The sequence below is a fragment of the Rana temporaria genome, chromosome 1 (genome assembly GCF_905171775.1).
Source record: "Rana temporaria chromosome 1, aRanTem1.1, whole genome shotgun sequence".
Taxonomy (NCBI): Eukaryota; Metazoa; Chordata; class Amphibia; order Anura; family Ranidae; genus Rana; species Rana temporaria.
The window spans coordinates 273,465,300-273,479,535 of NC_053489.1; the positions used below are offsets into that span (position 1 = coordinate 273,465,300).

The following is a 14,236-nucleotide window of genomic DNA, read 5'->3' on the forward strand; positions in this document are numbered from 1 at the left end:
CTGACCTGCCGGGCTACATGCTCGGACTGGGGTCTGGTATGGATTCTGATGGGGAGGTACCCTTTCAAGATCCTCAGAGCACAAGTTGCATGCCACAAGTCGGATCAGTTAAGATGATGGTCCAACTTGGATGCGACTTAGGCCTCGTACACACAAACGAAAAACTTGAAAGAATCCATCAAGAAACTTGGTGGAGAGCTTTTTTGCCGAGGAAACCGGTCGCGTGTACGTTTTTCATCGAGGAAACCGTCGAGGAACTTGACGAGGAAAAAAGAGAACAAGTTCTCTTTTTCCTCGACGGGAGTCTCAATTTCCTTGTCGTGTTTTCTCCGTCGGGCTGGTTTTCGACGAGAAACACGATGGTGTGTATGCTAAGAAACCCTCGCATGCTCAGAATAAAGTATGAGACGGGAGTAAAAGTAGCGTTTGTAATGGAGATAACACATTTTTCCTGCTGTAACAGACTGAAAAGTGCAAATCGTCTCCGACCAAACTTTTACTCAACACGCAGTAACATGAGATTAGCAAAAGCAGCCCCAAGGGTTGTGCCAGTGGAATCAAACTTCGCCTGCCATTGTATGTGTTGTACGTCACCGCATTTGAGAATGAGGAGATTTTGTCTTGACAGTGTGTACGCAAAGCAAGCTTGTCGAGTTCCTCGACAAGCCTAACAAGGAACTCGTCGAGGAAAACGATGTGTCTTTTCCGACGAGTTCCTCGGTCGTGTGTACGAGGCCTTACATTCAAATCAATGGGCTGAAATCGTCAGACCAAATTAGTGCAGGAACCTCAAAGTTGGAGTGATACAATTCAGACCAGTTAAGACGGCTCTCATAGGGAACCATTCATTTTGACATGTCATGCAACTTGTACTCTCAAAGTCAAAGCATATTTCAGACCAGTGTGTACCGGCTCTAAGAAAGAAGCCCTCCAAAATCCAGGGATGTTTCCATAGATAAGTGTCCAGTAGTTTCCAGGATCCCTGCTGAGCAATGTGAAATATCTGCACTCGGATAGAAGAGAAGCAAAACAATAACTTATGCCTAAATGGAATGGAACACGGAACAACCACTCCAAGCCATAAAAGAACAACAGCTCCTCACAGGAGGCAATGAGAGGAGGTCCATAAACTGGGGATATTTTAAAACCTTTTCCAGCCTAACAGGATATGTACCCAGCTGGGCACTGGCAGAAGATTGAATATGAGTATGTTTGAGACCGCCACATCTGAAGAATGAACCCAGCAGTCATTGCAAACTGGAAGAAAACAAGGCAAATGTATACAATCGGGAGTGTAGCCCAAAGTGGTAAGGGAGAGAATGCAGTCAATGAAAGGCAACCAGCAGGGGCTCAAATCATCAGCCTCAGGTACGATAATGGTGGTCAAGCCACTCAACGAGACTCAAAAAATTGTACTCTGCCATGACGCACTACCCGCAAGCAGGCGGGATACACCATCAAGTAGTGATATAAGTGTGATAAGCTATATCTTTTTTGAAGCTACTGATGTTTTCTTCTGCATGGATTGTCTAATTTCCTTCTGTTTAGGTCATCACTATGTCATATTGGTTGATAGTATCCATTCCTGCATCCTGACTATTTTACAAAACAATCACACATCCGCTTGTGATCATCTTATGTTTGTGGCAACAATTATGCTATGTACAGGTGGTGTTACAGACTGATTCACAATATTATAGATGATTTTACACACACCGGTTTGGTGTCAAAACAGCAGCTACTAATAAATTCTCAAAGCTCATCAGCAGGACAAAGTCATTCTACCTCAGTATGAATTGAATGCAGCAGATGCTACATTTCATTGAAAATTCTATCTATATTTAGAACGCTATACAATCCAAGTTAATCAAATTGGTTTATGTGTTTAAAGCAGGAAGACAGCTTTGAGATATTGTTGGATGAAGTATTCTTTAAAACTCTATATATAACAGTATAACAGCTCCCTCATCACCTCCTCCTTTGCTCGCCTCCAGGACTTTTCCAGAGCCTCTCAAATCCTATGGAACTCTTTACCCCAACCTGTCCGATTATCTCCTACTCTGTTAGCTTTTAGACGAAAACCCTGAAAACCCTCCTCTTCAGAGAAGCCTATCCTACCCACACCTAACAACTGCATTTTCATTTTCTCCATCAGACCATCCCCCACAGTTATTACCTTTTGTATCACTTGACCCTACCTCTTATGCCGCGTACACACGCTCGGAATTTCCGACAACAAATGTTTGATGGGAGCTTGTTGTTGGAAATACCGTGTGTAGGTCCCATCGGACATTTTCTGTCGGAATTTCCGACAACAAATATTTGAGTGCTGGTTCTCAAATTTTCCAACAACAAAATCCGTTCTTGTAAATTCCGAGCGTGTGTAGACAATTCCGACACACAAAATTCCATGCATGCTCGAAATCAAGTACGAGACGAAAGTGCTCGGTCTGGTAAAACTAGTGTTCGTAATGGAGATAGCACATTCGTCACGCTGTAATGGACTGAAAAGCACAAATCTGAAAAAAGCGAATCGTCTCTCATCAAACTTCTTCTAACACGAGATAAGCAGAAGGAGCCCAATTGGTATGGAACTTCCGTTTTATTGTGACGTCGTACATGCTGTATGTGACTGCGTTCTTGACGAAAACATTTGTGCGACCGTGTGTATGCAAGACATATTTGAGCCAACATCCGTCGGCCTCGTACACACGACCGTTTTCCTCGACAGAATCCATCAAGAAACTTGGTGGGAGAGCTTTTTTGCCGAGGAAAACGGTCGTGTGTATGTTTTTCATTGAGAAAACTGTCGAGGAACTTGATGAGAAAAAAAGAGAACAAGTTCTCTTTTTCCTCGTCGGGAGTCTCAATTTCGTTGTCGTGTTTCTTGTCGGGCTGGTTTTCGACTAGAAACACGTTTGTGTGTATGCTAAGAAACCCGCGCAAGCTCAGAATAAAGTATGAGACGGGAGCGCACCTTCGGTAAAAGTAGCGTTTGTAATGGAGATAGCACATTTGTCACGCTGTAACAGTCTGAAAAGTTCAAATTGTCTCTTACCAAACAGCAGCCCCAAGGGTTGTGCCAGTGGAATCGAACTTCCCCTGCCATTGTATGTGTTGTACGTCACCGCGTTTGAGAACGAGGAGATTTGGTCTTGATAGTGTGTACGCAAAGAAAGCTTGTCAAGTTTCTCCACAAGCCTGACAAGGAACTCGTCGAGGAAAACGATGTTTCATTTACGACGAGTTCCTCGGTCGTGTGTACGAGGCCTCAGACTCGGTTTTGGACTATCAACTTCTTCTCTATTTGAAAGGTGTTACCCATCACCTAAACCGGAAATAACATGAACAACAGTACAAAAACGGCAGTTGTAACATGTATGTAATATTTTATACCTCCTAAATACATTGTAATCAGGGAGATGGGGCTCTACATTACTTGTGAAAGTTCAGTACCCCCCTGTGTTGCCACCCAGACAAATACCAATGAGACTGAAATCGTCTTCCAGTAAATGACTGATCTCTGAGTGCAAAAAGTTGAAGATATCCAGTATCTCACAGTTGCTTATACCTTTTTATATTATTGTCAATATTGCTAACTCCTTAAATGCCTAGCCTGCATCCACCAGAGCTGCCACCTCATTGAGAATAACCTTCTTAATCTCCTTCAGTCTTCCCCACTGACAGCTGAAATGTAAACAAAAGAATGGCATTGAAAAATGCAGGGCAAAAAACAGCATGCCCCCCTCCAATCCATACCAGGTCCTTTTGGTCTAGTATGGATTTTCACTCTCCCAATTAACATTGAATAGTTTTAATCCTTATGCTACCAGCATTAGTAAATAGATAGGAAAGTTATAATGAGATGCAGATGGCTAAAGAAAAACTTAACACCTCCCAGCGTTAGCCCTGTTGCATATAGCAATCAATTTTCTGGGACATTATTGTGCATTTATTATTTGCTGCAAAAATGATATTATGAGACTCTGAAAATCTACTGTTGTCCCCAGCATCTTGGAAACTGTATGGGGCCTAAATCACTACACCGGTATGGAACAAACCTTTTCTCTTATCCATGCAAATTATTTTGTATTTTTCTTGACCAAATGGTCCCAGCAGTTAATTGATCCTAAATGCAATACATTGTTTTAAATTTACCTTCATCGGCAAGAAAAAAGCACTGGTATATGCTTGGTTACTACTACTCTTTCCCCTATTTTCCCACTGTTCCTTGTTATATGTCATAACTAAGGAGTTTATACAATCAATAATAGTTTACTCTACACCTATTCTCTAACATATATTCTTTTACCATGTATGCCTAATGTACACTAACCAATGCTACAATTATTATCCCAATGGGCGCAAATTGTTAAATATGTTTGTCTCATTTCCTTTACTACTGTTATTGACATGTACAAAAAAGAACCAATAAAGAATATTGAGCCATAAGATAAAACTCACAGTGGTTTTAACCATGCGCTATCCAAAATGGAAAAATAAAGCCCCTTTAGATATACTATAATGGTACTGCATAGTATAAAACTGATGTCTAATTACATATACAGGGAGTGCAGAATTATTAGGCAAATGAGTATTTTGACCACATCATCCTCTTTATGCATGTTGTCTTACTCCAAGCTGTATAGACTCGAAAGCCTACTACCAATTAAGCATATTAGGTGATGTGCATCTCTGTAATGAGAAGGTGTGTGGTCTAATGACATCAACACCCTATATCAGGTGTGCATAATTATTAGGCAACTTCCTTTCCTTTGGCAAAATGGGTCAAAAGAAGGACTTGACAGGCTCAGAAAAGTCAAAAATAGTGAGATATCTAGCAGAGGGATGCAGCACTCTTAAAATTGCAAAGCTTCTGAAGCGTGATCATCGAACAATCAAGCGTTTCATTCAAAATAGTCAACAGGGTCGCAAGAAGTGTGTGGAAAAACCAAGGCGCAAAATAACTGCCCATGAACTGAGAAAAGTCAAGCGTGCAGCTGCCAAGATGCCACTTGCCACCAGTTTGGCCATATTTCAGAGCTGCAACATCACTGGAGTGCCCAAAAGCACAAGGTGTGCAATACTCAGAGACATGGCCAAGGTAAGAAAGGCTGAAAGACGACCACCACTGAACAAGACACACAAGCTGAAACGTCAAGACTGGGCCAAGAAATATCTCAAGAATGATTTTTCTAAGGTTTTATGGACTGATGAAATGACAGTGAGTCTTGATGGGCCAGATGGATGGGCCCGTGGCTGGATTGGTAAAGGGCAGAGAGCTCCAGTCCGACTCAGACGCCAGCAAGGTGGGGGTGGAGTACTGGTTTGGGCTGGTATCATCAAAGATGAGCTTGTGGGGCCTTTTCGGGTTGAGGATGGAGTCAAGCTCAACTCCCAGTCCTACTGCCAGTTTCTGGAAGACACCTTCTTCAAGCAGTGGTACAGGAAGAAGTCTGCATCCTTCAAGAAAAACATGATTTTCATGCAGGACAATGCTCCATCACACGCGTCCAAGTACTCCACAGTGTGGCTGGCAAGAAAGGGTATAAAAGAAGAAAAACTAATGACATGGCCTCCTTGTTCACCTGATCTGAACCCCATTGAGAACCTGTAGTCCATCATCAAATGTGAGATTTACAAGGAGGGAAAACAGTACACCTCTCTGAACAGTGTCTGGGAGGCTGTGGTCGCTGCTGCACGCAATGTTGATGGTGAACAGATCAAAACACTGACAGAATCCATGGATGGCAGGCTTTTGAGTGTCCTTGCAAAGAAAGGTGGCTATATTGGTCACTGATTTGTTTTTGAATGTCAGAAATGTATATTTGTGAATGTTGAGATGTTATATTGGTTTCACTGGTAAAAATAAATAATTGAAATGGGTACATATTTGTTTTTTGTTAAGTTGCCTAATAATTATGCACAGTAATAGTCACCTGCACACACAGATATCCCCCTAAAATAGCTAAAACTAAAAACAAACTAAAAACTACTTCCAAAAATATTCAGCTTTGATATTAATGAGTTTTTTGGGTTCATTGAGAACATGGTTGTTGTTCAATAATAAAATTAATCCTCAAAAATACAACTTGCCTAATAATTCTGCACTCCCTGTATAGCACTACTTGATGTTGTTGACTGTATTATATAACACGTACAGGATGCAATAAGCAAGTAATTATTTCCTGGGGAGGCAATCCATCCAATCTCTTGATTACAGAAGTAATTACAACGCACTCCTGTGTTAAAACCGTGTGGAGGAAAACATCTCATAATAATGGTGGGTCAGAGGGCCATTAGCATCAGTAGCCTTTAAATGAGAGCCAATTATTCGTTCTTGTACACCAATTAACCTATGTACCGTGGGCTAGGCATCCTGATTCTTCTTTCGCTAATAGATTTGTGATTGAAAAATTAACATTACACTGAAGCAGCGTATTTATAAATAAGGTTGTTCAGTCAAAATTTGTACTTCAGTCTTTTTTATTTTATTTTCCCATCCAACTCTGTAAGCATATAACCCTCCTACATAATGTAGAACTACAATTTAATTTGAAAACTCTATGTATTGTGCCCCCTCACCATCCCTTGCAGAAAAAATATTATTGTACAATTTACTTTGGCCCTACAGAAATGATCCTATTCAGTTTGGTTTGGTACATTGTTAACTAGAGCTGAAGGGTAATGTTGACTTTTTCTGCTGTTGTTTGCTTCTAATTTTGCAGGGCAGGTTTGATTCTGATTGCATTGTGACAAGATAGAACATTTGAACTTAAATAATAAGTGTATTGTGTATAATAAATTTTTTTTTCTTTTTTTTGCATATCAGCATTGTTGATCACCTGCGGTCTCTTTGCAGCCACGTTCTGTCTACATGCATGTGTTCCAGCATTTGCTGTATGTTATATCAGAGCAGGTTTCCTGATAGAACAGCTAATCATGCCTGCACAATGTGCTTTTCCATTGGGAGAGCATGTAACAAGTGGACAAAGCTGAAGAACAATGGGGAAACAAGGGTAGAGTGTTATCATCCTATAAAAGGAGGTGCCTAAACAAGGATCTTCGGCAGATCTTATTATAAAAAGTTCTGTAGGATTTCAAAATATTACCATTAATTGCAGCCTATATTCACAGTGACAGTCCCCTTTCCGCTGCCCAGCTATCACAGGAGACAGGGTGAGATAGCTGCACTGCCTCTAGAATAGATCATCTCCCAAACTGAATGATGTTTGACAGCTTGTCAAATGACAGTGTCAAGGCTTCTATTTCCAGTATAAGGAGAGAATGGGCAGTCATCAAGCCCTCTTAGGGCTTTTTTTTACACTTAAATTAAATAAAATGTATGCATTGAATTTTAAGGCAGCCTAAAAGCACATCAACGCACTTATAGCGTTTGTGAGTCTTTAGGATGTGTTGTACAGGCATTCATGTTGCGTCAGGCAACACTACTCGAATACCCTGCTTGTTTTTTTAAATAAGGCTAAAATAGGAAATGATCACTTTTGACACTTTGCAACCGTACTGTAAACGACTTAAGCACGTTCACAATGCGTTTAAGGTGCGGTTGCGGTGCGTTTCAATAGAATAGAGTGGAGGCAGTTGCAAAGGGGCAACAACTGCCAAACTCTGCAGGCCGTGTTATTTTTGCTTCGCCTCAACGCGAAGCAACGCTAACACTGCAGTGTGAACACCTCCATCCACTACCTATTGTAACAATTCCGTGTGGCATTGATAGGCGTTCGGAAAGCGTTAAAAACGTGACCCAACCGCCTATTTTCAACGCTTGTGTGAAAGCGCCCTTAAAACAATCCTACAGTAATGACAACCCTACCCGTCCTGTCATGTTAAGCCCTGTACACATACTCGGTTTTCACGGCGGTAAAAAGTCCACCGTGAAAACCGAGGGGATAGCCAAGAACCCGGCAGGAAAACTGCCATGTAGCTTTGGCCGGGGTATCCCGGCCGTGTCTAGGCTCCATGGGCACTGCCTCGCAGTGTTTCCCATAGAGTATTAGTAAATCTGGCGGGGAAAAAAGCAGACCGGGAATCCCGACGGGAAAATAGAGAGCAGGTTCTCTATTTTCCTGTTGGGATTCCTGATGGAAAAACTGCGAGGAAGCATGCACACGTCCGGTTTTCCTGGCAAAAAGCTCTCCTGCGAGTTTTCATGTACGAGGCTTTAGACCAGGAACTTTATAGTCAGAATACCCATTTGGGCCTAACAATGGAGAAAAAAAAAATCTGGGAAGTAGAATTGTGCTTTCTCTGTGTCTATATTTCTTACGCCATCCATCACTGCCTACACAAACTTATTTAGCGGTAAGCAAAAACAGGCCTCTTGGATAAATGATAAAGATGGTGACTAAGGCCAGGATTAGCACCAAATATTTGTTGATAGTCTCTCATATTTGTTCTGCTCATATTTTATTAAAGAAAATCTGTGATGCAGAATATATCTCACTCAACCAATATAATTTGTCAACGAGACAATGTATTGATGAATAAGTCAGTTTTGCTGATAGGTGGATACCGTTTTCTTTATCTTTTGAGCATTCCAAATATATAGTATTCACCCAGTAGTTTCTTGCTTTGCTCCTAATTGCTGTTACATTTTCCATTATTTAAAATAAGTGAAAATCTCAGAGGAAGATTAAAGAAGAAATCTAGGAAAATATGTTAAATGTGCCAAATTACAAAAAGTTCAGTGTATTGAGGTGGATCTCAGGCTGGATCACTGTGTTTTCTTTACCCTTTATACTTTTATTGAGCACTAATTGTATAGCTCTTGCTATACTTCAGGCTCCCGACAGCAGACTTATCGCTCTCCACAAGCTGCACTGCTCATCCCTCCTTTTCTCGGTCCATTCACTAAGTGACTTGTATTCTGTAAATGGGTTCACAATATACAAAGCTTTCTATGACTGAACAACAGGAGAGGAGGGACAGGCAAACGAAACATTAGCTGCTGTGTTGGAGGCCCAAAGGTCTCCTCTCCTGTTTGAGTACTGGAAGTTTAGCTATAAGCGATCAATACAAGTGTAAACAGTAAAGAAAACATGGAATCCAGCAGTTGGTATACACCTCAATACACTTAGCTATTTGTAATCTACACATTTTAAATAAACTTTTTTTTTTTTTTTTTCCGTTTTTAAAGACTTTCTTAGCATTGGTTGCAGAAGGTGCACAACCTTGAAACTCAATGCTAATATTTATCACCAATCATAAGATGATTCAATGCTCCTCCATGTAACAAAAGCTTTTGGGCAGTGGTCATCAACCCTGTCCTCAGGGCCCACTAACAGGCCAGATTTTATGTATTACCTTGGGGAGATGGAGACTAGAATACTGCAATCACTGAGCAGCAAATGATATCGTCTGTGATGTATTTCAGTTATCTTGCAAACCTGGCCTGTTAGTGGGCCCTGAGGACAGGGTTGATGACCACTGCTTTTGGGTATAACTCATAACCGACAAAGGGGATCTTGTTGAGGCTTAAAGTCGCCAAATATAAAAAATGTTTGGTTAGACATTCTTGTGGAAGATGCAGAAATGTTATAAGGCTATCTCAAGTGCTAAATGACTGGATTGCCACTCTATACATATGAAAAGACATCATTAGGCTGTGGAAATAATTCAACTCAGGTGTCGGTACCAGCCAAAATATTAGTATGTTGTTAGCAAAAAATATTACAACTGTATTATTTCCAGCTACAAGTGCGTGTGAAGTATTTAGTGCATTTGAAGAATAGTGCTATAAATCAGCCCTCAAAATTTACACTCGTCTGCTCGCATTTTGCGAGTAAATTTTGAGGGCTGGCGAGTGTGGGCTGCCTTGGAGCAGGGGGGGTGAGCAAGGAGAGGAGAGTCGTGTTACCGCTGCTGCAGCTGCTGTCGCCGCCGTCTGGTTGTTCAGAGCGCGGGGAACATTACAGCTTTCAATTCAATAGCTGTGTTCCCCGCCGCGCGTCTCATATACAGCCTCTCCCCCTTGTCCGGACACTTTGATAGACAGATCACCCACCCCAGGATTGGATGGGTGATCTGTCTATCAAAGTTTCCCGGACAAGAGGAAGGGGCTGTATATGACGCGTGCGGGGGGGAACACAGCTATTGAATTGAAAGCTGTAATGTTCCCTGCAGTTTGAACAACGTGGCGGCGGCGGCCCCGGTTCCTCTCCTACCCAGCACAGGTACGCTGCAATTGTGGGGGGACTCCTGGCTGCAATTGTTGGGGGGACTCCTGACTGCAATTGTGGGGGGGACTCCTGGCTGCAATTGTGGGGGGGGACTCCTGGCTGCAATTGTGGGGGGGACTCCTGGCTGCAATTGTGGGGGGGACTCCTGGCTGCAATTGTGGGGGGGGGACTCCTGGCTGCAATTGTGGGGGAGGACTCCTGGCTGCAATTGTGGGGGGGGACTCCTGGCTGCAATTGTGGGGACATTTTGCTGCACTGGGGACACAGGCTGCATTGGTAGACATGGGCAGGCTGCATTTTTGGGAACGGATAGTTGTTGTTAATATTTATTTTTATAACTTAATTCTCCATAAAATATTGTAATTTCATGAGATTTATGAGGGCGTTTCTAGGGGCGGGATTAGGGGCGGGACATGGTAGGGGTTGGGCGGGGCAACTGGTGGCGAGTACGCCTTGAGGCCTGGCTAGTAGCTCAGGACTTGAAATTTTGAGCCCTGCTATAAATCCATGCTTGCATGGAATCGGGAGGATTATCTAAGTTATATACTGTATTTAAGTGTCAGAGCACTCACTTTGGATGTTGCAGTTTTTTGGTAGTTGTGAAAAAAAATTGAAATTTCTAATAATACATCCCTAGAGGACTGGTGGTTAAGACTTCTCTTGAGACCTGCACAGCTACATTATAGAATTTTGTAGTTTATTGTTTATTTAAAAGAATACAATAGGAGTAGTGGGAGCACCCCAAGGTAAACAAGAGCATACAAAAAGCAGACTTGTTGTTCTGGTGAGAATGAATGCATGAAAGGTCTTTTAATGATACAGCAAAGACTAGAAACCTAACATAATAACATATTTGCCAAGATCCTAATCAAGATGTCCTCTCACAATAAGCCCTGCAATGCTAACAATATTGTTTTAAATCACTTGTATCCTTTCATTTCTGTATGAAAAAATTATTCAATAAGGCTGTGCATAGAGCATAAAGTGCTGTAAGCCATTGCTGCCAAACAATGTGTGTTTGGTACACTTATGCCAGATCAGCAAATATTATTGCTGGTTGGTTGCTATGGGTTACTGCATTTTGCTGTTTCTCTTATTGAATAAGCCATCATGATTGAAACTCTTGAATAGTAATAAACATGCCTTTCTTTTCTTTCTTTTTAGGTGTCCTGCTTTCACATCACAATGATGTCAGTCCCCCTCCTGTGGCTGGCGTTTCCCCTGCCAGAGATAGGGAAGTAATACCAGATATTAGGCACGATGAGGAAGAAAGTTTGAAGGAGGAGCCTTTAACAATCTCAGAGCAGATGTATAACCCAAGTGCTAGCTTGCTGCCTACACCAGTAGACGAGGGCGTTGAGATGCTTTTTAATAGTTCCCTCAGACCAGAGAGCGACAGAGACGATGTTGATTCATTTGAGGAGTTTGATGCAGATGAACATGCATTTTTGATTGCAGAGGAGGAAGAGCTGAAGGAAGCCAGGAAAGCCCTAAGTGTAAGCTACAATTTCCTAATGGGAAACATGCAGCTGAATGCCTTCCTGAAGAGCTTCTCCCGACTTGTTTTGGTGGCATTGGGGTTGCTTTTGGTGCTTCTTCCTCTTCTTCTCGTCTTGCTGGAATCGGACATTGACATTTCCTTTCTTCACGAAATCCGTCAAACACCAGAATTTGAGCAGTTCCACAACGAGTACTACTGTCCACTTAGGAAGTGGCTGGCATGCAAGATCAGCTCGGCAATTAACGTCGCCAACAGCTCATAATTTATTGCAATATTAACATCTGAGGGTTATATTCAAATCTTTATTCTCCCCGCCATATCAAAGAGGTATTTTTCCTCTTCAAGGGGTTATGTAAACTGCTACCAAAATGAAGAAAGTACATTGTAAAAATTATTGATTTTTTTTTTTGCTTTTTTACTGTATAGTGGGGTTATTATGTATATATTCTTAGATGCTGACATGGTGTGTTTTGTCCTTGATTTTTGGCAGTTCTGGTTGGTTCATTTTGGATATAAACCTCAGATTATTGTCCCCCAAGTCCTTTCCATGTCATAGAGAAGCGGAACATATCACACAAGTGTGGTCTAGGTGTCTCTGGCAGTGGAAGAAATAACCGATGCCTATACAAGCAACATTTTTGCTGGTTTTATTTTCTTAACTTTTTATGTGTTTCAATATTTTGGTAAATTTGTAGTAAAGAAATGTCTTCTTAACTTATGTAATTGTACAGAGCGAAAAGATTAATGCACAAAAGCATGTTAAGGAAAATATTTTTTAATGTTTGTCAGTATATTTTTTTCCTAAGATGGATTTGTTTCAATGTCTAATCTTTCCAAAACACATAAGTTACACGTTACATTCAGAAGGTTTACTTTAATATATGAGATGATTGCATTTGAAAAACAAACGATTTGTAGATTATTTACTTATTTATTGATATATTTATAGGTTACTCTGAGTATATTATATACCCAGGTTAAATTAAGTTAAAATTGTGGCAGAAGCGTAAAGCCCCATACACACGATCGCACCTTTGTCTGACCAAACTCACGACGGAATTCCATCAGAGTAAAAAAGGAACATGTTCTCTATCTAAACTTCGATGGAATTCATCGGAATTACTCAGATGGGGCATACACATGGTTGGAATTTCCGATGGAAAAAGTCTGTCTGACTTCCGATCGTGTGTACGGGGCTTAAGAGATCAGTTTTTCTACATGGCAACCAATTAAAAAATGTCTGAACCTTTTTCATTGCAAATTTTTGGGTTTGCTTGAAAAAATAATGCTTTGTATTATGGGTGTCTTTTCCTAATATCTCATCTGTTTTTAGAAGGCAGAAGTTGAAAAAGAGACAGCATGAGATGTTAGAAAACTAAGATGTGTGGACTTATTCTATAGGACAAAGAGTAATGTGCAAAGTACAGTACCAAATACCTATCAAAGGTAGCCAGTAAGGCAAACAAACAGAATTTTTTTTTTTGCTATGGGTTAGTGCACTGTGAAAGTTTTCTTGCTCTCTGATTGACTTTTCTGTCCAAGTAAGTCCTCTTTGTGCAAGTGAACATCATTGCACGATGAGCAGTGGCATAGAAGCACAGTAACAAATAGATCAACCCTTATTGGGCCCATTGCCCTGGAAGCCCAATTTAAGACTGTCCGTATACGTTAGATAATATTCTTGTGACACTGGAGCATAAAAAAGATGGACTAGTCCTAGGGACTGTGGGGACAAGGGGGTTGATTTATTAAGGCTGTTCACTTTGCAAGGGAATTTTCCCTTTGTTTAATTAATGGGATGAGGCTCTGCTGACTTCCATCATCCAATCGTCTGCAAGGAAAAATATATATTTTAAAATTTTCCCTGCACATGATTGGGTATTCTTTGCAAAGTGAATTTTCAGCACCTTCTCTAAGCTAAGGGAAAATTCTCTTGCAAAGTGAAAATCTATTTAGGTTAACTCATTATATTGGCATTTTTTAATTGGCTTTATGGGGAAGTACAGATGCACTTATTAAGCAAGGCTGCTTGAAATTAGGGACACATATAAAGACAAGTTATGGTGAAAGTCCATACATGAATATTCTTTGCAAAGTAAGAAAATCGATTTCTAATTGTATTAAGCCACCTGGCTAGAAAAAGTAGGAGGGTAGTCTTACACTTTTGCATTGCGTTTAAGGCACGCACGTTAATGTGGGTTATGTTGTATGGCAGCATGCATTACATTAAAACCTAGTACACACATGCGGAATGTCGTGCAGCATCAGCCGGTTTAATAGAAACCGGCCAACATTCACCCATCTGTACGGCAGCCGTTTGGCCGGCTTCTGTTGAAGGGTCATGACTGAAAAAAGTCTGCCAACCGACTCCCAAATGGCCCTCTCAGCCAAAGGCTAAGAGCGATGACCGGAGTATTCTGGTGGGGGGGGGGGGTCGCCCCCCTGTCAGAACACAATAGCACAGCAGGGGAGATTGCTGTACTAACATCAGATTTTTAGTACAATGGCTACAACCTGAGCTCTAGTTTTTTTTCAT

At 41.2% G+C, this 14,236-nt stretch overlaps 1 protein-coding gene across 2 annotated transcripts in view; it reads left to right on the forward strand.

Moving 5' to 3' along the window:
* The window catches only part of FRMD3 (FERM domain containing 3), a 289,794-nt gene extending 277,337 nt beyond the window's left edge, over positions 1-12,457 (forward strand). For both annotated transcript variants that reach the window (XM_040355603.1, XM_040355606.1), the window contains one exon: positions 11,364-12,457. In XM_040355603.1, the coding sequence (XP_040211537.1) occupies positions 11,364-11,962 (599 nt within the window). In that variant the 3' untranslated portion in view covers positions 11,963-12,457. The remainder of the gene's footprint in view (positions 1-11,363) is intronic.
* Positions 12,458-14,236: the final 1,779 nt, after the last annotated feature.